This window comes from Dryobates pubescens, chromosome 4 (assembly GCF_014839835.1).
Source record: "Dryobates pubescens isolate bDryPub1 chromosome 4, bDryPub1.pri, whole genome shotgun sequence".
Lineage (NCBI taxonomy): Eukaryota > Metazoa > Chordata > Aves > Piciformes > Picidae > Dryobates > Dryobates pubescens.
Genome location: NC_071615.1, coordinates 28470713 through 28497132, shown reverse-complemented (window position 1 = coordinate 28497132; position 26420 = coordinate 28470713). Strand labels below are relative to the sequence as shown.

The 26420-nt window shown below is 39.1% G+C and overlaps 1 protein-coding gene across 1 annotated transcript in view; it reads right to left on the bottom strand.

Moving 5' to 3' along the window:
- The window catches only part of CNTNAP2 (contactin associated protein 2), a 1034004-nt gene that overhangs the window by 406702 nt on the left and 600882 nt on the right, over positions 1-26420 (bottom strand). Inside the window, exon 9 of the mRNA XM_054160987.1 lies at positions 11430-11579. Within this exon, the coding sequence (XP_054016962.1) occupies positions 11430-11579 (150 nt within the window). The remainder of the gene's footprint in view (positions 1-11429; positions 11580-26420) is intronic.

Here is a 26420-nt window from a genome sequence, read left to right as displayed (position 1 = left end):
ACAGAGTCAGGATCTTCTCAGTGATGTGTAGTAATAAGACAAGGGTCAATGGCTCCAAGCTGCAGCATAGGAGATTTCATGTAAATGTAAGGGAAAACTTATTCACTGTGAGGGTGACAGAGCACTAGAACAGGCTGCCCAGAGAGGTGGTAGAGTCTCCTTCTCTGATGACATTAAAACCTGCCTGCATGTGTTCCTGTGTGACCTGCTTCAGGTGACCCTGCTCTGGCAGGAGGTTTGGACTAGATGATCTTTCAAGGTCCCTTCTAACCTCTAACATTCTGTGATTCTGGGATTTTTTTAATTAGTCACCCCCAAAGTACTACTTCTAACATTGTTTTGTATGTAGCTGAAGTGAATGGCAGACATTAATTGTCTTGGTAAGAGTCACATACAGACAAGCGGGAATGTATTGAACCCTCTCCAAATTGTTAGCTTGATTTCCCCCAGGGTAGACTTTTAGGAGGAAAAAGAGAAATCCACTTTTATCCAATCTTTAATTTAGGCTAGAAAACAAGTCACTGAAAAAGTAAAATATGCACTTATTATCAAGGAAGATAAAAATTACTGTTAGCAGAGATCACAGAATCCTCAAATACCCTGTTGAAAGGGACCTCAAGGATCATTTGATCCAATCTTTCTTGGCAAAAGCGTGGTCTAGAGAAAGTGGCTCAGCACCCTCTGACTGAATCACAGAAGTGTCCAATACAAAATACAAAATGATTCCACTATATTACAGAAGGATTTTTAAGGAAATTGGAATTTCAGTGATGAAATACAATAATGTAAAAATCATAACTAGTGCTTTGCTATAACAGAACATGTTACAGAATAGCAGAGCACATCAAATAAGAACAAAAGCTTTGACTGCAGCACAAAATCAACATGTCATCATAAAGCTGATGCAGATTTAAAGCATTCACTTCAGCTTGTTGAGTGGGGCTTGCCAATATGAGGGAGGGAAAGTAAATGGGATACACTCACATTTTTATGATAAACCTGACACTGAGAAAAAAACTGAGATTATCGAAGTCTGGTAACCACAGAACTACAATGTCAGGCAACCATGAAGAGTCTAGTTATAAACCCAAACACCCAGGATTTAGTGTCCCTGAGAAGAGAGAACTGTAATTAGTTTCCAGATTAACTACTGTTGGCATCAACTGTGGGCATTGTTCTTAGAAGGTTTGGGTGGGAACTGCAAGAGGATGCAAGAGTGATCACATTTCAAAAGCAAATGTGAACCACTGATTTTATCCAGTAAAGGGAGGCCAAATGAGCTCTATGCTTACCAAGTGATAGGTGGGTATGACGCTGAGATATTTTTATATTTCTGGGTACTAGCATAAGATGTGACAACAATCTTGTTGCTAATATTTGTAGGATTCCAGAAAAGATCACTTACTGCATTTATAAAGATCTGCCATATTTGACTTTTGTTGAGATCATAAATACAGTAACATTTGTTTCAAAATGAAACAGGAATGTGTAACTGAGAAAAGGAGCCCCACCACTCACAAAAAAGATTTAAGATTCATTATTTGAGCAGTATACTTCCTCAGTGCCCTTGCTTCAACATGCATCAAGATACATAGGATTCCATCTCTTTGTGCTGTCTCCATTATATATCTACAGAGTAACAGGGACACTAACAGCCTGAGCACTGATCATCCACACCATGATCTTTAAGGTGTTCAAATAATTAAAAGTACTAAACTTGTCCTCCTACTCATCTTTTCCCTTCTTTATTTTAGCTAGGTTCTTGGCAAAAGGCAATACTGCAGTGAGGAAGAGCTCTTATTAAGTCTATGGAGAACATGAATTGCAAAGGCAATAAACATAAATGAGAGAGCTTCAGTGAAAAACAAAATAAGCAAGAGGGCCACAGTTCAGGCAACTTGAAAATCATGGGAACATGGCATTTGAATATCACTTCTTGAAATGCCATTCAGTTTGGTTATGATGCCAGTGCAAACACAATGGAACTAGATAATTTAAAATAATAACTGATTCTAAAGACCCACAGAAAACTTCCAACTTACAGAATGAAATACAAGAATCAGTTTTGAAAATATTGACATCAGTCTGTTGAAATAAAACCAAAATAATTACAAAAAATGACAATGCAAGTGCAGGAATTGTTTCAGGAGCTGGTCAGTAAGAGTGATGAAAACAAATTAAGTGCAAGAAGTTGAAGCATTTTCAAGCATCATTAAAGCCTGCTTCTTTTAAAGGCCTCATCTACTTGGAAAAAACTATCACAAGGAAATATCCTTAGGGCCGTCTATAGATTAAAGCAAGATTATTCCTATGCAAACACACAAACAGGCACAGTCTACACTACTCTTACTGACAAAAAAAAATGTTTACTGAAGGATTTTTAGTCACTATGTATTACCAGTCACAGTGTCTAATCTACCTGGGTTTTTTTGGAGAACAAATGGTGAGCATGCAGGTCTCAGTCCAGAGGCAGAAAAGTTGTAAAATAATTTCTCAGGATCATCCAAGTTAATGCACATACTTGCTGTCATGGGTGATGAGCTCAAAAAGGCTGAGTATCTTTTGCTGCTATGGCAACAGACCAAGTTGCCAGTTTACAGTATAACTTTGACAGTGACCATCATCCCGTTAAACTCTCCTCTTGCTTCTCTTCATTCATAAACAACAGGATTTGTTAACAGCTCACTGGTTTAGTATTTATACTAACTGTCCAATTACAGATAAATTGTCCTGCCTTAGTTAAAAAGAAAAAGAAAAGAAAAAATATTGTGGCCATACAATGAATCAGCTGAATGACGATGTGTTTGACAAGACTCAATAACCCAAAATGGTCTAGCAGTTTGCTGGTTAACTGCTAAAGAGATCACCCATTCTAAATATTCAGTACTACAATACCAAAACCTTGTCCACCCTGCATTAAATGTAAAGCAAATGTACTTTGACACTGACAAAGTAATTTCATGCCCTTAAACTGGGCCCTAAGCCAGTTGTCATCAGCAATCCACACTGGAGATTTGTGCATCTCCAATGTGTTACTTCCTACTGCAAAGTATTAGGCATGTAAATTCAGTGCTTTCCTGGCAAGAGAAGCATGATGCTTTAAACAGTCTGCTTCAGCTCCACAATTCAGTTTTGCTGCTTTATGCAGATAAATCATCTCTGAACCACTGACTGTGAGATTCAATAAAGTTCTTTCTTTGGAAAGACAGAAGCCTTTAAAAACTGCCTCATGATTTGCCAAAGCAGCACTAGTTCCTGATAGAGGCCTAGGCTCCCACTTCTTACAGGATGGGATGTGATGTCTCCAGTGGAAGGTGGTTAATAACAACCTGGGACTGCAAACACGAAAGCATTTCATTGCCAGCCTGCCCTAGACACAAAGGGCTACCTGAGGTTTGTTTATACACTAGAAGAACAGACAGTAATTATACATTTAATTGGTGCTGCAGTCAGGTTTCATAGATAAACCAGTATTTGCCATCAGCACTGAGCACCATTCTTCGCTCAGACCACATAGCTAGGCACGCCTCTTACCTGAATAACTGTATTTTTGCTCTGTCTCCCACTTTCACAAATGCTGTAATGTGCTGAGTTCTGGAATGGACCCTGACTATTTTTTATTCCTGTTTGGCATCTCACAAAATCCCAGCATGGTGGAGGTCAGAAGAGACCTCTGGAAATCATCTAGTCCAACACCCCTGCTAAAGCAGTCACGCAGAACTGGTTGCCCAGGATCACAACGTCCAGGTGGTTTTGGAACCTCTCCAGAGAAGGAGACTACACAATCTCTCTTGGCAGCCTGTTCCAGGGTTCCAGCATCCTCACACAGAGAAGTTTTTCTTTATGTTCAGAGGCAATCTCCTGGGTTCCTATAACTGGGCACAACCAAAAAGAGTTTGGCCCCATCCTCTTGCACCCTACCCTTTAGCTCTTGCTAAGCATTGAGAAGATCCCCTCTCAGACTGCTCTTCTCCAGGCTTAACAGCCCCAGGTCTCTTCCTCTCATCCTCTCCTCCTCACATAGGTGCTCCTCAGCATCTTTGTAGTCCTCCTTATTAGACTTTCTCCAGTGGTTCCCTGTGTTTCTTAAACTGAAAAGCCCAGAACTGGGCACAGTAACTGAAGATGTGGGCTCACCAGGGAAGAGTAGAGGTGCAGGAGAGCCTTGCTCGCCACACTGTTGATAATGCACCCCAGGATACTATTGGCCTTTTTGGCCACAGGAGCACACGGCTGACTCAGGCTGAACTTGTCCTGCAGCACTGTCAGATCCTTCTCCATAACACTGCTTTCTAGCAGGTCAATGCCTAACCTGTACTGGTGCAGGGAGTTATTCTTCCCCAGACTTGATACATGCCCTTGTTGAACTTCACTGTTCACTTCTTACTGAATGGCAGCACATTCTGATGGGGTGTCAACCATCCCTCCCAGTTTGGTGTCAACAGCAAACCCATGGAGGATACACTCTGTCCCTTCATCCAGATCATTGATGAAGATGCTGAACAAGACAACCTAGTCCTGTCCCCTAGGAAACACCACTAGCAACAGATATTGCTGACCACAACCCTCTGTGTTCTGTCATTCAACCAGCTCTCAATCCACCTCACTGCCCACTCTTCTAACCCACACTACTCAGGCTTACCTGTGAAGGTGTGATAGCTCATGAAACCAGATTTCCAAAGTTATTAATACTTACAATGATCTTAGAGGTCTTTTCCAACCAAAACAATTCTATGATTCTAAACAGTCACTGCTCATTTCAATACCTGCCCTTCCCCTTCTGTAAGTAGTTTTTCCTGCTATTGGCATTAATAACCTTGTAGCTTGACCTAGTAAAGCATCTACAAGAGGGATATATGAGATAGAAGGTTTAATTGTCACTTCAGATTGTGTCTCAAATAGCTCCCTTTTGAGTATTCACCAGACATTTCCTTCTTCAAAAGTTTTCCTTTTACAGTAAGTATTACTAATTTGCCAAGTCCTTTTCCTTTCTCTTGGGAGTCAAGAGCTATGACATGTAGGGAATTTTCTCTATTTTTAAATTGAATTTTCTGTAATATTCAGAGAATTGATACAATTTGCTTCTGACTGAGATTCAGGAATCAATATGACTGCTGTATTTAGTGTAAAAGGAAATAAATCACATACCCACAGAATTACAGCAACAGGGTTCTGTGAGGCCAGTTCAATCCTTCCCATGTCAATGCAGATTTATTCCCTTTAGAACAGGATCTTCCTCATTCTTTGTTCTTTCTTGGTTTTAAACAAGAAAATTTATTGAAAAAATTGTCATTTTCTGATCTGTTGTGCACAGAAATGTACTTAAGTGTTTGCAAGTTCCCTCACTCTATTTTTTCTTTTTTTTTGAGAACCCTCTAGACCTATACTCCAGGGCTATCACCTTCAGTTTAGAAACATTATGTTGTACAGCAAGGAGAGCACATCTTGAAACTTCATTCATTCATTTTTCAGTGGTCAGACATTTCTCACCTCTAATAGACCCTTGCACAAAAGCTGAAGCTATTCCAGCAAGACTCATGTTCCCATATATTCATTCCTAAACTCACATTATCAAACATTCAATCTTTCAATGGCTTGCACAAAGTATCAGCTTTCTGCCTGCACCTGGATTTTTTTCAGCATGAGATAGGGTAAGAGGAAAGGTCTTCAAGCTGGACCAGGGGAGGTTTGGGTTGGATACTAGAAAAAAACTGTTTTGACTGAAAGGGTTTTAAAATACTGGAATAGGCTCCCCAGGGAGGTGGTTGAATCCCCATACCTAGAAGTGTTCAGAAGATGCAGAGGTATGGTTTCGGCGGCAGAGATTATTGGAATCAATACAGCTGACCAATATGATCGGGTATTGATCCTTTATTGTTCCAGTATTGCAGGCCTATGGCGCAGACCTATGGTGAGAGTATAGCACAGTAAAGTAGAGCATGGAAGAAGAAGAGATAGGATAGGCAGAAGTGCATAGCAAGGGAAGTTCCACAACTTATATAAACTCAGGGTGCTTTGTTGGCATGGACTCATTGTTTCCCTATGAGTGACCACACATCACACTATTGTAGATTATTGGCCCAACTACTGATGACACGCCAGGTTTGTTGATGCAGGTGCATGTCCTGTTGTCCCAAGATAACTTGCTATGTTTATAGCTACCAGTGCATTGCTTTAGTTACAGTGCTGCAAGACAGCACTGTTTGGTGTACTGCTAGCTGGCTCTGCACTTCTGCTGAGCATGACCTACCACCATGTCAGGCTCTAGGCCTGCACTGCCAGATCGCTCACACTGCCCGTCGCTGGCATTGCCACAGTATGGTGCTGAGAGACATAGTTTAGCACCAGACTTTGCAGAATGGAGTAATGTTTGGACTCAAAGATCTTAACGGTCTTTTCCAATGAAAACAATTCTAAGATTCTACAGTTCCATGATTTCTGCTTGTACTGTTCTACACAATGTGTTGGTGTCTTAGTATTGAAACATGACTAACAATGCTACTGAAAATCAGTCACAGAATGTCACCATTAGTTTTACCTTGTCTCACTTGTCTAAAATCCAAATTCTCTGAAATAAATAAAACTTTGAATATGATGGGAAAAACACATGGAACTGAATTATTGGGCACTGTTGGTCAATTCCCTCCTGTTCTCAGCTGTTTAAAAAGCATGTGAATTCAGCTGTGTTCCATTGTTTGGGGAGCAGATGAGATGATAAAGAATTTGTATTATGTATTAAATAGCAGAGAGAGGCTTAGTGCACTTCCATGCTTTGTTCATGTTTATACATTCTGCACATCTTCAGTCCTTGCTTGTCTATTGACTTATCCTGGATTTAACAATCCAAAGCATGAGTGTCATTAAAAATCACAGCTAATTCCAATTCGTTTCTTTCCATTTCTTGTTTTTGTCATATTTTGTAGGACTGACCTGGGAGGATTTCTGAAGATAAATACTGAAGATACACAAGATCACATCATGTTCTGAGTTATTTTGAATTTGCTTTGTGTTGTCCTCATGGATTTGTGTCTGAGCTTACAGTAGAGTTATGATGATGATAAAAAAGATTTCCAGTAACACTGAAAGGACCTTTTCCTTAGGAATGCAAATTGGACTATCCTATCTCATGGTCATAAATGCTAAAGAAACAAGTGGCCACACAAACTGAAGCTTTAACATCTTATAAATCTGATTAACATGCAGAAATGCAAATAGAACCCAACACCGGCATTATTTATTGAGATATGAGAAGCTGCAGGCATGAGAGAATTATGTCAGCAGAGACTTTAATTTCCTTCTCTAGGTAAAAGTTAATCTGAGATGCTGCTGGTTTGATCCCACTTGTTTGTCACATAGCATCTTGTCTAGGGTCAGGGCTAGGCTGGCCACTAAACAAGGGCCAGAGGCTCTCCATGAACTCTTCTGCCTTCCCAAAGGAAAGAGAAAGGGAATAAGAGAAAAAGACTGATGGGTTGGGAAAGAAACTAAACCAGATTTCATGCAAATAATAAGAATGAGATGAAACAGATACAAATCAATATTGAACCCAGCCCCCTGATGGCAATTAGTCACTGTCACCACTGATGCTGTGGGCATGCACTGGGGAAGTCCCAGACTGGACTCAATACTAGATGGGAACGAGATTCAGGAGCCAGATTCTGGAACTGGTTTCAGAAAGTCATGGATCAGGATTGAAGGCAGAATGGAGAGAGTCTTCCTCAGATGCTGGCCACAAAGGAACAGGTGTGACCCTGATGATCCTTCAACTTTATCCAGAACATGAAACCCACAAGATGGAATCCCTTGTTGGTCAGTTTAGGGTCATCTGGCCTGTCCCATTTTCCCTACAGCTGTACCTTTTCCTTCCTGCATCACAAGGTGACACACAAGATGTAGCAGTGCCTTTAGTCTGCACCCAAGTCTCTGGTCTCCCCATCAGTGTTGTCACTGGCAGCAGCAGCCACTGTCTGTGCAAAGCTGCCTTGAGCTGCAGAAAGTGCCTCACTGAGCAGACTGAGCTGGGAAGGCACAACACCGAGCAGAATTAGTGCTGGTCTAGCCCAAACCATGACAGATTTAATAACTCACCTCTAGTTTTGCTGAACACATTTGAATTTAAGCTAAAAAAAACCCTGTGCCACTTTTCTGGTAATACTTGTGATTATGATGACACTGAGTGCTTTGAAATCCCAATAACACCACCTAGGAAGTCTAACCACGACTCTGAGAGCTGTTAATGATCACTTTGCACAAAGAGAGCAAGGGATAACTTGATATAAAATGTAGACACACCACTCAAAGGCTTTGGTTATCCATGACAGGTCTTTAGAAGGGAAGATGCACATACATAAAAGCCCAGCACACATGAAACAGAGGAAGGTATTTTTTCTCTTTCATCTGACTTCCCTACTCCTTTCACCAGCTCCAGTTCTATGGGATTTTAGACCAACACAATGTACAGAAATTAATTGTATTCCAGGAACAAGATGACATACAGAATGTGTTTTCTATGGTTGTTCAGAATGGAAGGACTTTCTGTATGCCACAGACTGGTGTCCCACAGGAAACTTACTGCACAGTCCATTCATCTTTGCTTGGTAGACAAAGCAGCACACAGTGGATTGACAATACCTTTGTCCTCAGTGAAGATTTATCACTCATATTAAACACTCTCCCATCCTTAAGCCAGTGAAAAGAAGAGGGAAAGCAGACACAATTAAAATGAAATGCTGTAAAATAGAAACAAGTCAAAATTATGCTTTTAATAAAATATTTCCTCTGGGCCTTAAGCAGCTATTGGGTGGTTTGGAGCAAGCTTAAGACACCTCACAAAAGCCCCTTATCTCCAGCAGTGCAAATGAGGTTAATGGACTCATTTCCACTGTATAGTTCACTTTCTAGGCCTTTTTGTTTTGTTTTGTTTTGTTTTATGCAGATAATTGGAAATAACAAAGAAACATCACTCTCTGGAGCTTAGTAGGGAAAGGAAGTTCACTTCTTTGCCAAAACCCAAATTCAAGTCAAGAAAGAGACGGCAAATAAAACCAGAGTGAAAAAAAGAATGAGTTGTACTGAAGGGTAACAGGCAGTTATCACCCAGCTTCACACATACACCAGCATGGGAGAAGGGAAAGTGGAAAGGGAAAAAGCCAGCCTATAACTGTATATAAATGTACACAAAGCTATTCTTTTGTTAACCCCTCAGTGTCTCTGCAGTATTCAACTGGCCCTTACTGTAGCATTTGCATGCAGAGAGGGAAGGATCCTGACTCAGCCTTGTTCCTGCCTCTGCCAAAATTTCTAATCCCAGGTACAACCATCCTCTCTCTGCAATCCCTCTCTCATTTGTCCAGTTATACTGGACTGAGTCATAATCAAACTGCAATCAACACACCTTAAGTAAAAAAAACAGGTTCCTCAGATCTAAGTCAAAAATAAAACATCCTCAGATTCTCAGCTTGAGGTACTTATAAAGCAAAAGTACAGTGCTGCAAAAGTGGACTTCTTATTTTGAACCAAAAGTGATGCAAAGGTCAGGACACTGCTCTTCTTCTGCTGTACCTTTAGAAGACTTTCCAGATTATAAAAGATGATAAGGGAAAATAAAACCCCCATAGATTATGCAATGGGACCATGTGCTTGGCTGAACAGATGTGGGAATGACACTTAAGGGAATTAATGACTGACTTTCATAGCCTACTAGAACCATTTCTACATGCATACCTTGTTTTATGGAAGAATTGGTAGAATTATAAAGTACAGGTCACCAATTATCAGTCAAACAGATTTCAGAATTCAACTGAAACAATAACAAGTCAACCCATACTTTGACTGAAAGAGATATAAAAACGACCTGGAGAAACTAGACAATCTCTCCCTCACAACCAAAAAGTCAGATGTGTAAGACATTTCAGAAGAAATCAATCGATCTCTCTGCAGAAACATAATAATGGTTTGGGGATTTTCCCTTCCAAATTAACAAAGCTTAGTGCTGGATGTCTTCTGTATGGCATTTCTTTTCATTTTCTCCCGTGTGTGCTTATTAAGTTCATTTTATGAGAGTGTCTCAGACTGTTCTAACAAATTGAAGGTTCCGTGTTTTGACAACAAAATAATTTTCAGGCTTTTAGTATGCGCCAAGTGGCTGTGTTAGAACTCTTATTTGAGGCAATATGCTAAACCCCCCCACTCTTCAGGGTATTATGTGAATTACAGATATTGGAAAATATGCATGGTGCAGCAACAAGAAGTTTACCTCTTGTGACAGATCAGCTTGAATTTGGTGATAGTGAAATAAGAATAACCTTTAAAGAATTTTCCCCCATTGTACTTAGGATAATTCATATGCCACTAACTTTTCTATCATTTAGGTAACGTTATGACTGTTCACAGCATCACACTTTATTTTGGTTAGATATGTACCTTGTAAATTTAAAAAAGACAACCTAACCCAGTTTTCAACACTGATGAATTCTGCTTTTAAAACTTGTGTTCTCTGCCTGAAGTATTCATGTGCAACCTCACACGTGCAGGGCACTTGATAACAAGTGTGGGACAAAAAGATTTAAGTACCATTCACAACTGTGGGGTGTTTTTTTACTTAGTATTTCAGCTTGCTGAGAGTCCTACTTGAGCAGAGACTGCAGATCATTGCCAAACTGGATGTTAATAATAAAGCCTAGCCGACAGCAGAAAAAATAACACTTATATTTCACTTAACCCTTATCTTCTCCTACAAGGCAGTAGTGCATAAAGATATTATAGTGTATAGTAAATCGTAGTATAGAGTATATAGTAAATTACAGTATATAGGAAATAGGGTTTTTACTAAAGAAATTTAAATATATAAAAAAAAATCCAAGAGTTCTGATATTTCTATAAATGCTAAGACATGCAAGAGGAATAAACATTCAGGCTATGACCAGCAGGACCACTTTTCAGTCTGTCAATTTGCAGAAATAGTGAATAATCTAAGGCTTCGATTTATGGGCTTCTCAATTATCATGAATGATGGTAGTTCTTAAAGAAATCAGACCTGTCATGAACAGTGATAGTTTTTTGTTTGTTTGTTTCCAGGACTCCAAATTTGGGAAGTTTGTCTCTGTTCTCAGTGACATTAAATTAATAATGGAAGTCTCCTCATTCTCAGTGAATGGTCCCTGAAATGTTCAAAAATCTGAGAAATCATTTGTACTTTGATGGACTCTTGTACAGACTTTCTAAAGGTCTATTTTGTCAAGGATGAGGAGGTGTAAAAACATTCTTAAACGTGAAATTTAGCTTACTATTTTACTATGAGTGGAACCTAGCCATTTTAGCAACATTAAGATCCACATGAATTAACTGCATCTTGAGCTCTGTTTCACCTGTTTTGTAGCTTACAAGACGACAGCACTTTAAGCAGATATTTGTTTTGACTTTTTTCTTACCTCCAAAGAAATATTTCTCTCCAGTCTTAACTTGCAGAGGGCTGTTTGTTCGAACAGCTGAAGCTTCATCACCGTCAATGGTGAGGACAGCAAAATTTTCCTTAGCTAGGAACCGGACCTCATGCCACTGCCCGTCATTGAGACCAGAGCCTGCGAAAAACAAAAAGCATTGGAATATTCTGCTTAGTCCAATATTTATTAAGAGTTTTGTGTGTCTCTCTCCCTTATGTAACACTTAATGAAGGCTACTGCAGGAATGAAATCATTTCAGTGTGATAACAAAGCACTGCTAATAAAGTAACTGCTATCAAAAAAGAACATATCACAAATACAAATCCTGGAACTACTGAAGTGTTTATACTGTCAGCTGTAGTTTTATCTAACTACAAATGTTATCACTCACTTTCCCATCAAAAAGCCATGTTCTACATTTTACTACTAAGGAATATCTCCTGATGGTTTTTATGATCATGTTCAAAAAGGAAAATGTATTGATTAATCTATTTAACTACAGTGAGTAGTAAGGACAAAAGGGCACATTACGCTTGTGACTGCTGACTTCATCTAAAGCAAGATATTTCCTAGGAAATGATTTATTTGTCAAAATAAAACACAACACAATGCAATAATCTGTTTCTAAAATTAAGTGGGATGCACATGCCAGCAGAAGTATAATGGAAGATAAATTTTCAAAAGAGTCAAGAGATTATTATCTTCTAAGATCTAATATCCATGGCAAACAGCCATACCTAAACATTTAATGAAAGTTTTCTCCTACTACTTCCACATTTAAGACAAAATCCTGAAATACCATGCAGTGTTATACTTTTGAATATTCATTAGTGTGAATAAAAGTGGCAGAAACCTCTAAAAATTATCAGCAAGGATTTATTTTTTTTTATCAAAATTTGCTCAATCTGGTATAAGAACAGATGAAAGACACAATATAGTAAACATAAGAAAAGCTTTCTCTGTTTGTAAGCTTTTTTTTGTCATTTTGATTATATTTGACAGACAAAAAAGAAATGGAAAACCACATAATTACAACCCAGGAAAAATTAATTTCTATTGTTAGTATAAACTCATAAAGGGAAAGAAGATAGAATAGAATAGAACAGAATATCAAGGGCAGTGGTTTAAATTTAACATTGCAGGAGATGTGAAATACTTCAGCTATTTTAACCTGTGTTTTTTTGACTGCATGTTCTAGCCTGCTTTGTGCACACTAAATTAATTAGTTTTGCAATACCTGTGTTGTTCTAGTATGGCATTTTAAATAATGCTAGAAGAAGGATTGGAACCTTATATGCAGGGTAAACAAGCAATCTCATACATCAGACCACGTAGCTATTACTGCTGCAATGCTGTGTTCCCTAATGAGTATCAGAGAGTTCAACTTCCTCTTTCAGGAAGCATGAGATGTAAAACAAGAGAGAAATTAACTCAGCTCAGCTTCTCCCAAGGAAAAAAAAAAAAAAAAGCCTAAAGACTGCAAAAAAAATAAGAAGAAAGCCATCCTCTCCATCACAACCAGCTTGTGAGTTGAGTGCCTCCACATTTACTATTTTGGGTGTCAGGGGAGAGGAAAGTATTTGTCCAAGTCACTATGTACTTCTTTAAATCTTAGAAAGCCTGAAATATTTTCCTAAAGCACAGAAACAAATGATGCTCTCTGCTGAATTAACAAGTAAATGTGGCATGCAATTTGTTAGTCTAAGAAGCGCATGGCTGCTTCTAGCCAGTCGGTGGTACCCTTTCCCAGAGTACCCTCTCCCAGAGGGCAGTGAAGGGAAAACAACTCATGCTCACTAGCACCCCACTGATAAGCTGAACGATGGAATCACTCAAAGCAGGAAGGAGGGGAGGGAAGGTGGATCAGAGTATGAGAGAGCTGTAGGTTACCAGCTAAACCTAATTCTATGCATTCTCTCTGTGTCTACAGCATTTATCAAAGCACACTAAGGGAGGTACATTGATATCAGTGAGATGTATGCTAGAGGCACTGGTGTTTTGCCTGTATGAAAAATATTTTCCCCTACAAGCTGGCATTATTCCCAGCAAGTCCTGAAAGATCACACTGTTTCTGCATCATGAAATCTTCACTGTATTGACTAGAAAATGTTCACGAGTTAAGGATAATCTCCTCTTAGCTGCATGTATTAACCATCCTTATGGAGCTTTGTGGTCTGACAGTAATATTGCCAACTTTTCTGGGATTCAAAGTTGCCACAAAATTTCAAGTGCAATATTGCATTTCCTTAGAAAACCTTATACTGTTGCATTTTGAGCACTGGAACACCTCTCTTAAGAGGGGAGGCTGAGAGAGTTGGGGGTGGTTGGCTTGGGAAAGAGAAGGCTGTGGGAGGGCTCTGCTGAAGCCTTTCAGTACTTAAAGGGGTCTTTAAACAAGGTGAGGACAATCATTTAAGCAGGGCCTGTTGTGACAGGACAAGAGGTGAAGGCTTGAAACTAAAAGAGGGAGATTTGGACTAGGTAGAAGGAAGACATTTTTTAATGACGAGGGTGCTGAAACACTGGTCCACATTGCCAAGAGAGGTAGTAGATGCTCCATTCCCAGAAACATTCAGTCAGGTTAGACACTGAACAGCCTGATCTACTTAAAAATATCCTTGCTCACTGCAGTGGGGGTTGGACTGGATGATCTTTAACAACCCTTCCCAACCCAGGCCACTCTGTGTTTCTATGATTTTCCTGGAGTTTACCTGGGGATGCTAATGAGGATTCCTCACCAGTACTCAGGAAGTACGCAGTTTATAGAACTTTGCTCCCCAGTGGTGTAACTAAGAGCAGCTTTCATCTCTGCCAGTGTTCTGTTCTTATTTTATTTACATGTGTTTTAGAGGCAGCAGTGTGAACAAACTCCTTTCTTAATGGGATAACATTCTGTTCAGGGACTAAAATTGTTACTGGGATACGTGGTACACTCTCCCATGAAGGACAACTTTGTACAGCTTCATGACTTGTTTTTATTGTAACTTTTTATTACATGCCTTAAGTATATTGAGGAATTATTTCTGCTTGGACTTTTAAAAAGTCAAACTTAGATTTTTCAGTAAACTAAGAGTCAGCATTCAGAGTAGAATATGGCTCTTTCTATTTAGAGATATTTTTTTTCCCGAAAAATTTTGAATGGACAACATACCAAATGAACAATGGTGATTTATCATTGCAGCTAAATCTCTCCTGTCTGAGCAGATACATATATTTATTTGCAACTTTCTGGTATAGAAGCTGAGAAAAAAGGGGGGAGGGGAGGGAAAGAAAATAAAAAAGAAAGGAAACACTGCTGCCACCACAAACTCCCTGCTGGTTTCAAATTAAAATTAAGTATGATAATGAATGCATTCTCCCTATCTAGGATTTCTATTCAAATGACATTATTTTAAAAGTAGGACTCTTGAGGTAGGCACTTTGAACAAGAAGAAACAGATGTTTTGCTTATTATAGGCATGGAAGAAGGACTAGATTAAGGAATACCAAAATAGTACAAGAATTTCATACATAACAGAGAATGTGAAAAGATAACATCTGGTTGAGTTATGCCTTGAAGAAAACTGTAGTAACAAAAGATGTCAAATTCTTCTACAGTTAATCTTATAGAATCAAATCCTCCTAAAAAAGGTAGTGACCCATGCAGTGGCTATTAACAAGTGCTACAGTCTGCTGATATCCACAGCCACAAATCATCTAAAGTCACAGAATCATGCAATTGCTGAAACAATGTCAGCTTTACAAGCCAGGCCTTTTCCTTCTCCTGCTGCTCTTCTCACATTCTTTATTCTCAGGGGGGAAGAAAAAAAAATCACAGACTTTTTATGCCTTAGGTATTAAATATGTACACACAGAAATTGGAATGTGTTTCATCTTGCAGAGAAAATGTTGGTGTTAATGAACAAATACACCTTATACACATCAATTACTTACCACAACTCCTCCTAACTGGCTCAAAACTCTTTCCAGATCACTGTCTGGCTCTACCTGCTTTTTAACTGACAGCACTGAGAAACTAAGGATAAGACACCTGGGATGGTTACCCTGGAGAAGAGCAACCCAAGAGGACATTTTCTCAATGCTGATCAATAGCTAAAGGGTGAGGAGCAAGAGGATGGGGCCAGACTCTTTTCAGTGGTGGCCCATATCAGGACAAGGGGCAACAGGCACAAACTGCAACACAGGAGGTTCCATCTCTACATGAGGAAAAGCTTACTGTGAGGGTGCTGGAGCTCTCAAGCAGGCTGCCCAGAGAGGCTGTGGAGTCTCCCTTTCTGGAGAGATTCCAAACCCACACGGAAATTGTGTTCCTGGGCAGCCTACTCTGGATGACTCTGCTTTAGCAGGAGAATTGGATTAGATGAGCCCCAGAGTTCCGTTCCAGCCCCCATTGTTCTGTAATTCTGTAAGAACAGTAACTATAAGCAGCACAGTGGCCCATATCCAGATAAGAGATCATCATCTTTTAGACTTGAAAGCAGTTATCTATATCTTGAAGAGAACACAGAACACAGTAACTTTTCTTTCTTCACTTAAAAGCACAAGAATGCCAATATAAAACCTGATCTATTGCTAGGTTTCAAATAATTTCAATAATCATTACCAAAACTGGTGATTTAACCACTCTTTATCCAAACCTTATCTTTCATAGAAGAAACCTCCAGATTTCTTTTAGAAAAAGGTCTACACTTCTTTTTTTTTCCTTTTCTTACAAATTATAAGGAATAAATCTTTGAAACAGCATCATACTCATAAAGCTTTAATTTCACTTTATAGCTTTTACAGTCACCTGCCAGATACCATTCTGCACTGAATTATTATTATTTCTATATGCTCAGCATCTTAATATTTTAAGTGAACTAACCAGAACTTTCCTTTTCATCTCATGAAACTGAAAGATACTTGTTTTATGTCTATTTTTGGTCCACATTGGATATTATTCTTTAGGTTTTTTTGTTGGTGGTGGTTTTGTTTGTCTGTTGTTTTGGTTTGGTTTGGTGTTTTTTTAGGAGGCTTTTCTGAATTTGAAGCCCTCTGTCACTACAATTACTCAGACTGTGAAAAAGAATACAGAAGCTAACTTATTTTCCCTTTCCTTCCCTTTGGACTAATCAAGTTGAGATACCAAGATAGAGAATAGAATAGAATAAACCAGGTTGGAAGAGACCTTCAAGATCATTGCATCCAACCTATCATCCAACCCACCTAATCAACTAAACCATGCAACCAAGCACCCTATCAAGTCTCCTCCTGAACACCTTGATAGGGTGCTTGGTATAGCTAGAGATAGCTCCTATTGTTTGTACATTCATGCCAGATAAATAATACATAAAAATAAATAAGTAGATATTCCAGACAGGATAGAAAAGTGATTCTCAAACTTCTAATTTCTTAAGACTCAATGGTTGGCCTTGATGACCTTAAAGGTCTTTTCCAACTCAAGTGACTCTCTGATTCCATGAAGTATTCAAAGAGAAGCAGCATAGATTTATTCATAATTCCTTAGTTTTTCTCACAGTTGCCCAACTTGAGCACTCTCATTTTGGCTCAAACAGAGTACTTCATTACAAACAAAAGAGAACTTGGTGGTGAGGGTCATATTGGCAGGAAATAGCAGATATAAAATGCAGAAAAAACCTCCATGTGACTAAAGGTAAATCAACATGTTCCTGACCAACAGTCAAAATTAAATGTAACTTTGTTTTGATACTGAAATCCCTGAAAGGAGATTCTCAGGGGATTGCTCTGAATCAACAAGGGTATTTAAAACCATGCTTTAGCAGGAAATCACTCGAAGCTATAAAGCCATGCATATCTTTAAACATTCTGCCAAACTGAAGCCTAAATACATCTCAGACAGCCAAACAGGTCTTTTAATGCACATTTTCTAGCATCTTTTAGAGCTTGAAGCATATGATGGGGGAAGAGGCGATTGAGCTTTGTCACTTTACTCATGATACTCTAACGCAGCTTTTATGTTGTACATTTGGCAATATTTTAAAATCAGCATCTGTAACACAACCATTGTGCTCCTGTTTAGAAGATGTACCAAGCTGTAGGCACAAGATTTTCGGCAAGGAAATTCGCGCTGAAGCCCTCTTCATCTCTTAATCCTATTACACAAAAATCCTTTCTATCATTTTATCTTCATTGTACATGTGCCTCATGGAATGAGCAGCAGAAGCATTGCAGTATTCTTCTGAACACAATATTGCAGTTTTTACAAGGATTTAGACAAACCTCTGCCTCTTCTGCAGAGTCAAATAGGGTAGAAAACCCAAACCCACTGCTTCCCACCAAATATGGACATAAGCTAGCACATAGAGTGACCAACCAATTATTCTTTCTGTCATTATTTTTCATTGCACTCAAACTACTCAACAAAACTCAAACTTCAGACCTGGAATACTCCACCACCAGAATAAAACAGTGCTATAGAATCACAGAATCATAGAATGTGCTGGGTTGAAAAGGACTTTAAAAAGTCATCTAGTCCAACCCCACTGCAGTGAGCAGGGACATCTTCAACTAGAGCAGGTTACTCAGAGCCCCATCCAACCTGACATTGAATGCTTCCAGGAATGGAACATCTACCAGCTGGGCCAGTGTCTCACTACCCTAGCTACGAAAAGAAAAAAAAAGCTCTTTTAGTTTAAAACCATCACCCCTTGTCTTGTTGCAAGAGGCCCTACTGAGAAGTCTGTACCCATCTTTCATAGAGACCCCTTTAAGTACTAAAAAGGCCACAAAGTCTCCCCAGACCCTTCACTTCTCTAGGCTGAACAGCCCAGTTTTTCATCATAGCACTCCAAACATTTTTGTGAAGCTGATTCGGCAGGTCCATGTCTCTCCTGTGATGAGGACTCCAGAAATGGACCCAGTATTCCATGCAGGGTCTCGACAGAGTAGACATGGAGAATCCCCTCACTTGACCTTCTGGCCTACACTTCTTTTTTTGCAGCCCAGGATACAGCTGGCATTCTGAAGACTTACTTTCTCTAATGACTGTTCATACTGTGGTTGAGACCCTATGAATGGCATCTGGTGGCTGGCCTTAACCTTTCTTTAGACCAATTTTGCAGCCATAAACAAAAGCAGTGAACACCACTCAGCAGAAGACATTTTTGTGCATGAACCAGATGCCTAAAGAGACAGAAGTTTACAAGCAGACTGCGTTTAGTTTTCACTTTGATGCTGGAGTGTGTGCATAAAGCCACTCTTGCAATTGTCCCTCATAGTGGACCTAGTTTTGCATTAGTACTAGTCTCAAAGTTTGAGGAATATATTTCCTTTAGATGAAACTAAGTCCAAAATAACAAGCTACCATCTCAAGCATGCAAATAGCATTGCATGGACTTTCAGGTCTCAGCATGAACTGTTCTGCTCTGCGGATCCACTCCTATCCTGCTGCTCTGTTTTCTACTGCAGATATATAGCCAGGTCTAAAATGCTTAAAGCATTTGCTGAGGACATTAGGATCTTGACTTGAACAGCAAACAAGTCCTCTTTTATCAAGAGTTTTAAGGAAAAAAGTGATAAACCACCATCCTGCCACAGCACTCTGCGGGGCATTAAACCTACTTCACAGGAAGAAGTTCAAGTGGCATCTCCTGGCCCCATGAAGAATATATTTACCCTAGAATTTGCATGCATTTGCTGGCACTTCTGCTAAGTGTACATTTTTCAATGCCATAAAGACAACACACACATAAAAAAAAAAAAAAGGTTCTTAGTAAACTTTACTCAGATTAAGGTCTTAATGTAATGATTGTTTCAAGTGATCCACATCATTAACATAATTTTTCTCTTTTTTATGCATTATGTTTTCTTTGCAATACAATTCTTTGTAATACAGTATCTCCCAAAGGGAACCACAATAAAAATATTTGGACCCTAGGCAGTGTTTTTTTCTATGAAAACCATTGAAACATAATTAAACTGCTAGCACTGCAGCACTGTTTTGCATTGTACTGCATATTGCCTTTCACAGACTGCTCTTGGACAGTGCAAGTTAACCTCAAATTCAGGAAGAAATTATTCAGAAAACATGTCCATAAACCTGCCTAGGTTATAACAGTAGATTTCATATGGTCATTTGGGAAGAAGCATCTAATGAAAGTAGCCTTCTAAGAAGCAAAGAAACTTGAAAAAGTCTGTGTTTCCCTGCCAGCTGGGTATATCAGCACTTCTGCCTTTCACTAGGGGTTGTGAAAGAGGAATGTGTAGGTTCAATGACCACACCATACCTTTACACATTTGAAAAGGTCAAGCTGTCCTTTGTCAACCAGGCACTGCCTTATTTTGCTGCTCCTTACCAGCACCAGATGAACCCAAACTTCAATAAAGCTTCCCCAGACTCCTAGAAAATGAAGACTGACTCCAGCCCCCAGCTGCTGTGAGTAGAGGCACTTCTTTCCAATGCAGCCACTCAGCAGTGGATTGCTCAGTGTGGCACTGAGATCAGAGCAGAGTGCTAGAAATGCTACCTTTGAAATCCAGATGAATGCAACTTGTTCTCATCTATCAAGAAACTATTTTGTCATTTTTTAGTCATCACAACTCTGACTTAAAACATTGTCCTTCAATTATGCATTTCTAATACTCACCTCAACACAACAATTGTCAAAACTCAAAGCAAGATACTAACTAAGCTGAAGATACATATTAAGTTCTGTCTCTAAAGAAACTGCCTAAGGAATACAAAATCCAGTTTTGGGCTCCCAGTACAAGAGAGACAGGTAATCACTGAAGAGAGTCCATAAGAAGCTACAAAGATGCTGAGGGGACTGGAGCATCTCTGTGAAGAGGAAAGGCTGAGAGCTCTGGGGCTGTTTAGCCTGGAGAAGAGCAGCCTGAGAGGGGTTTTCTCAACACTGATCAACAGCTAAAGGGTGGGGGGCAAGAGGATGGGCCCAGTGGGGCCAAGGGGCAATGGGCACAAACCAGAACACAGGAGGTCTCATGTGAACAGGAGGAGAAACTTCGCTGTGAGATTGCTGGAGCCCTGTAGCAGGCTGCCCAGAGAGTTTGTGGAACTTCCTTCCCTAGAGAGATTCCAAACCTATTTGGACATTGTGATCCTGGGCAACCTGCCGAGGGCAACCCTGCTTTAGCAGCGGGATTGGACTAGATGATCACGAGAGGTCCCTTCCAACCCTCACCATGCTAGATTCTGTGTGATTCTTTTCTGTTTCCTTGAGGTGCTTTGTTAGGGGGAAAATGATAGATTTGAATAGTTTAACAGTTTATTACAGTGGAGTACTAATACAGATCAGAAGTCTCCTAGAGCTCTTTACTTAATACATAGTTGTACTAGCCATTTGATTATTGTTTTTTACTTCACAAGTATCTTTCTACTTTATTTATTTATGTGTGTTTCGAGTAGGCAAGAAACTAAATTATATACCAGGAAGAAAACCCAACCCAAACCACCCCTGACAACAAAAAAGTAAAGCAAAGAAACATAAGGAAGATGACAAATATGTTGTAAATCTGGAAAAGATTAGGAAACGTACAGCTTAGTCTAAATCTTTCTCAATGATTACCAATCTATAATTAAGAAAAAAGTGCTTCTTCAGGAATTATTAGTAACTGAGATGTCTTTTCCACATTTCCTTTTAATAATTTCATTTTTTTTCAGATCACAAGTGAGGCCATAAGAAAAAACAGAGAGGTAAAAACCTGGCAGATCTCTAGACATTTCCCCCCTTCTTCTTCCATTCTATAGCTTCTTTTAAAATTTTTAATCCAAATATAGATTTATTTTTTTTTAAGGTCAGAAAATCTCCCCTTTCTCCTCACTGTAAAATTCCTGTTTGATAGGAACTTGAATTGTGCTGCTATGATCATTTTTTATTACAGGTTTTCTGTTGCATTTTATGCATTAGGTGGTCTCTCACAGGTATAATTAGTAATTATAGGACCTGCAGACAATAAATCATCAAAACACATTATCTTTGCATCATACTTTACTTGGGTTAAAAACATTCTGATGCAGTGGAGAGGCTGTCACTAGCACTTTATGAAGATAAATCACGGAACTCACAAGCTGAATTGTAATAAATCATTCAGATCACTATTGTTACAGCTCTTGTGACACTGTCAGTTAAACGTGTCTGAGCACACTTGGACTGTTATAGCAATACAGGCTGCTGCTGACAACTGGACACATGCTGGTGGCCTGGAGATCGGTAAGGGACTGTTGGGACCAAGTCATCTTAGAAAGCCTATTCTCAGTCAGAGCATCAGTAAGTTCATTTAGCTATTTGGGACCTGCTAATAACCTGCTCCTCTCCCTGAAAACAACAACAGAAAGAACAAAACCCAATTTCATTTTATGTTTGAGCTCTTATAAAGAGCATATACACCCTCCAGAGAAGTTGCTACAGACTCCTCTCCCTGAAAACAATCACAAAAAGAATAAACCCCAATTTCTTCTTTAACATTGAAACTTTATAAAGAGCATACATACTACAGAGAAGCTACTACAGATACAACATCTGAAAGTTGCTACAAAAATTAGTCAAGAAAGAGGCAAGTAATTTGAATGTGAAATTAATTCTATTGTGGACTTAGTGTTGTTTTTAAAGTTCTCTAAAATAGCCCTCTACTGCAGACAACATTCAACACATTTCTTCTGAATTACTGGAAATCTAAACACATAACTAGTGACAGGATGACAGGAAACAGACTCAAGTCCTACCTGGGGAGTTTTAGGTTGGATATCAGAAAAAAAAAATAATCTTCATTACAAGAGTAGTGAATCATTGGAACAGGCTGCCCAGGCAAGTGGTAGAATCACTGTACCTGGAGGTATGTCAGAAAACATTCAGATGTGGTGCCAAGGGATATGGTTTAATGGTGGACTCAGCAGTGATGGGTATTGGTTGGACTTGATGATCTTGGTGGGTTTTTTTCCAACCTCAAAGATTTTAAGATTCTCTGATTTTGTTGCTTAAATCGATGCTTACAGAAGATGTTACACACTCAAACTCCTACTTGTTTATGTTTACCTAAAGTTATCTGCCTGTTCCACTTATTTATCACTGACACAAAGCAATTTCAACAATAAAATGTTCTAAACCAACAGCTTTGCAATTGTCCTCAAAATCCACAACAAATAAATAAACACTAAGTAAATAAACATATTTACCATAATAAATCTGTTGCTTCATGCATGACTTGCCTTCACATCACAGAGAGCATCTGGAAATTGATTTTTAAACAAAGCTCTGCAGCAAATTTGGTGCTGTAACTAATGTTGGTTTACTTTTACTTTGATGAAAAATGTAATAAAGTAGCATCTGAGTTTCCAAAGCATGCAAAATGGAAATCAGATTTCATTGTGGATTGGTCCTTATCCCTTCTTGGCAGGAATGTTGGTAGAAGTCAAAACCTTCAAATGACACTTGCATGAAAATAATTTGTCTATATGTTGGCTTTTAAGTTGCTCAGAATAATGTAGGCAGCTGTTTGTAAAAGCTTTCCAAGCTACTCTTCTTAAGATTGGGGTAAACAATACAGAAAGTGTAGCTCAAGAAACCTAATTCTCTCTTTGCCAACTTCATTTTAAATTTCAATGACCTGCCAAACTGGTAATTAAAAGCTGACTTATTACAGAAGGCTATTAAATTTTGTTATTTGTTTGCTAAGGACTTAGGATTTTCTTTTAGAAACCAGGAAACACCCAAAGTCCTTTGAGTTTGCTTTCATTCTTTTAAGACTGGGCAAGAGGAAAGCCATTTCAGCTTCACATACTATTGCTGGGCTCATAATATGGATCCATCTCAGTCACTCTTGATGTAGTTTAGGTCTTTGCGATGTTACATTTGTTCTTACTGCTACTATGCAGTAGGAACCTCCACTTCATTCAGATAAAAAGCACTTCTAAGGCAGAAGGAGTAACCTTCTCTGGGTTTCCATAGAGATGTCACGCTTTGGGGGAAGTTGCTCCTGCTGAATTAATGAGGTTGGTAGTGATAAAGCTGTTCAGGTCTAACACTGAGAAAGCACAACGAAGTTTTCATTTTGGTGGAAAATCTGGAAGTTGACTTCAGATAAAAAGTCAAAAAGAATTTAATCTGGATAACAGTTGGAATGCTGATGCTCTTCTTTTTCTGAGTGCAGCCATATGGAATGAGCACATTCACACTTTGTTCTAGTGATAGCAAATTAAACATCCTGAGCCACTAACCTCATAACTCAAAAAATTCTGCAGTTCCTTAACGTGAATATGGCAGAAAATCTCCTGACAGGCAAACTGCAGGCCTGAATTCAGGTTGAAATCTTTCCTTTTTGTAAGTTTTCCAATCTAAAATGGAAGTAGAGGCTTCTGAGTTAAAAAAACAAGAGCTCATGTTAACAACAGGAGTGCTGGTTTGTTTATTAATGATGTGACAATTCCTGGCCTTTGCCACACCACTTTTTAATAGTACCAAAATGCAACACTGGCAGAATTCTGTTTTCTCTCTCATATCTGGAATGGTTTTGTGCTTGTGTATCTGGCATCTAAGTGGGAATATTCCAGCAGAGAACTGCAATATTGGAATCACCTTAAAAAAATTACAGAAATCACATATCAAAACCAGCATGATGGGCAAGGCCAGTTCATCACAACATGTTACACACTGCCTGCAAACATTTACAATGCTTGTGAACACAATGCAGATACTGGAAAACTGAGCAGGATGTATATCTACAAGGATATATATATGTATATGATATATATATGTGTGTGTATATATATATGAGATATATATATATTTTATATATATATATATATAAATCATATATATATACAAGGATGTGTGTCTACAAGGAAAGGTGTGGGAATATGAAGTCCATTATATTCTTTGGAGCCCTCAATACAAGAAGAACACTGAATTGTTACAGCAGGTCCAGAGGAGGCCACCAAGATCATTAGGGGGCTGGAGCCCCTCTTGCATGTAGATAGGCAGCTGGGATTATTCAGCCTGGAGAAGGCTCCAGGGAGACTTCAAAGTAACCTTCCAGTATTTGAAGGAGGCTACAGGAGTGCTGGAGAGTTACTTTTTACAAAGGAATGAAGTAACAAGATGAGGGACAGTGGCTTCAAACTGGAAGAATCTCAGAATCATAGAATCATTAAGGTTGGAAAGGACCTCTAAGGTCCAACTTTCTACCCAACACCTAGACCATGTCCTGAAGTGCCACATCTACTCATTTTTTGAAGATCTCCAGGGATGGTGACTTCACCTCTTCCCTGGGCAGCCTGTTCCAATACCTGACCACTCTTTCTGTAATTAAATTTTTCCTAATATCCAATCCACTTAACTGACAGGAACAGCTACTGACAACAGTAGCAAAAAGAGGCTGTTAACATCTCAGGGGAGAGATAAGAGGAACATGCCATGGAAAAGTGAGGAGTAGAAGAGCAGGAAGAAACTGGTAGGCATACCTAACATGTATCAAAGCTCTGCAAAGCAGGGGACCTATTAATTCTCATTCCCTACCTTCCTCCTAATGTGCTCTGTAGGTGTATCTCATATGGTAACTCATTTAAATATATAACCACAGAACTGTTGCAGTCAAAAGAGTCTTTTGAGATCATCAAATCCAACTGCTCAGCCAGAGCTCACAATCACACCACTACTGCTAAGCCACTACCACTAAGCCATGTCGCTCAGCACCACATCCAGTGTCTTTTAAATAATGTCTAGGGATGGTGACTCTACTACCTCTCTGGGAAGCATGTTCCAATGCCTGATAATCCTTTCTGTGAAGAAATTTTTCCTAATATCCAGCTTGAATCACCCTTGGCACAGCTTGAGGACATTTCTTCTTGTTCTGTCACTTGTTGCATATGAGAAGAGACAAACTTCCACCTGGCTCCAACCTCCTTTCAGGAAGTTGTAGAGAGCCAGAAGGTCTCCCCTCAGCCTCCTCTTCTCCAGACAATACAACCCTAGTTTCAGGGGTTCTCAAGACCCTTCACCATTTTTGCTGCCCTACTCTGAACACATTCCAGCACCTCAATGTCAGTCATGTAGTGAGGGGCCCAAAACTCAACCTAATATTTGAGGTGTAGCCTAACCATTTCCAAACATCCACATTTTCAGAAGGAGGAAAACATACCAAGCTTTTAGAACAGACCATTCTAAAATGAGAGCTTGCTGCTTGTAAGAAACATGAGCTCAAGATTTAAACCAGGACCTAAGGACAAGAGCAGTAATTTGTTTATGAAAAATGCTTTAATAAACAAGCACTTGTTATAACTACAGCTCTCCCTCGCCACTCTTCTACGCAGTAATGATAATACTTAACAAGTATAACAATCAAAACCAGTCAACTCCTCCTGCTTCCTTTTGCTCATATAACAGGTTTAAAAAATTGTCTTCATTAAAGCACATTGTTGACTTGGTATTGTTAGGAACTGTATAGTGCAAGAATATGCAGACACACGTCCACTTACAGATGTCTTACTTATAGCCCATGGACTCCTAGACCGTATCGGATATCTCCAGTGCCATACAAAGAATCTCTAATTAATAAGCTTAGTATTTCAGTCACCCACAGTAGCTTCTTCCTTTAAAAGGCCGTGTCTTCCTCTCCCTACCCTGTATTTGTAGTGTGTGTTTGCAGAAAGGTGTGTGTTCAGTTTAGGGAAGAACTGATTAAACCATCTTGCTGTGAGGAAGGAAAAAAATCTGCTTTGATCCTGTGTTCATTTAACAGCCAAGTCAAAGAGAATACTGCCTGCCAAAAAGGAAAAAAACATATATATAAAAAAAATTCCACCTTTCATTCATTTAGCTGCAGAGCATTTATGGAAACCAAGCAAAGTTATGCTGCTTCAACAGACGTTATCCAGGTCTGCATACACTAGCTTCTGTGCTCTCAATTTTCCTCTGTCTTCATCTATTTCATGTCTCCTTTGTTCGCATCTGCTGTCAAGTTATGACAGAAATTATCATATTTAAATTACTGTCAGTTTGCTTTTTC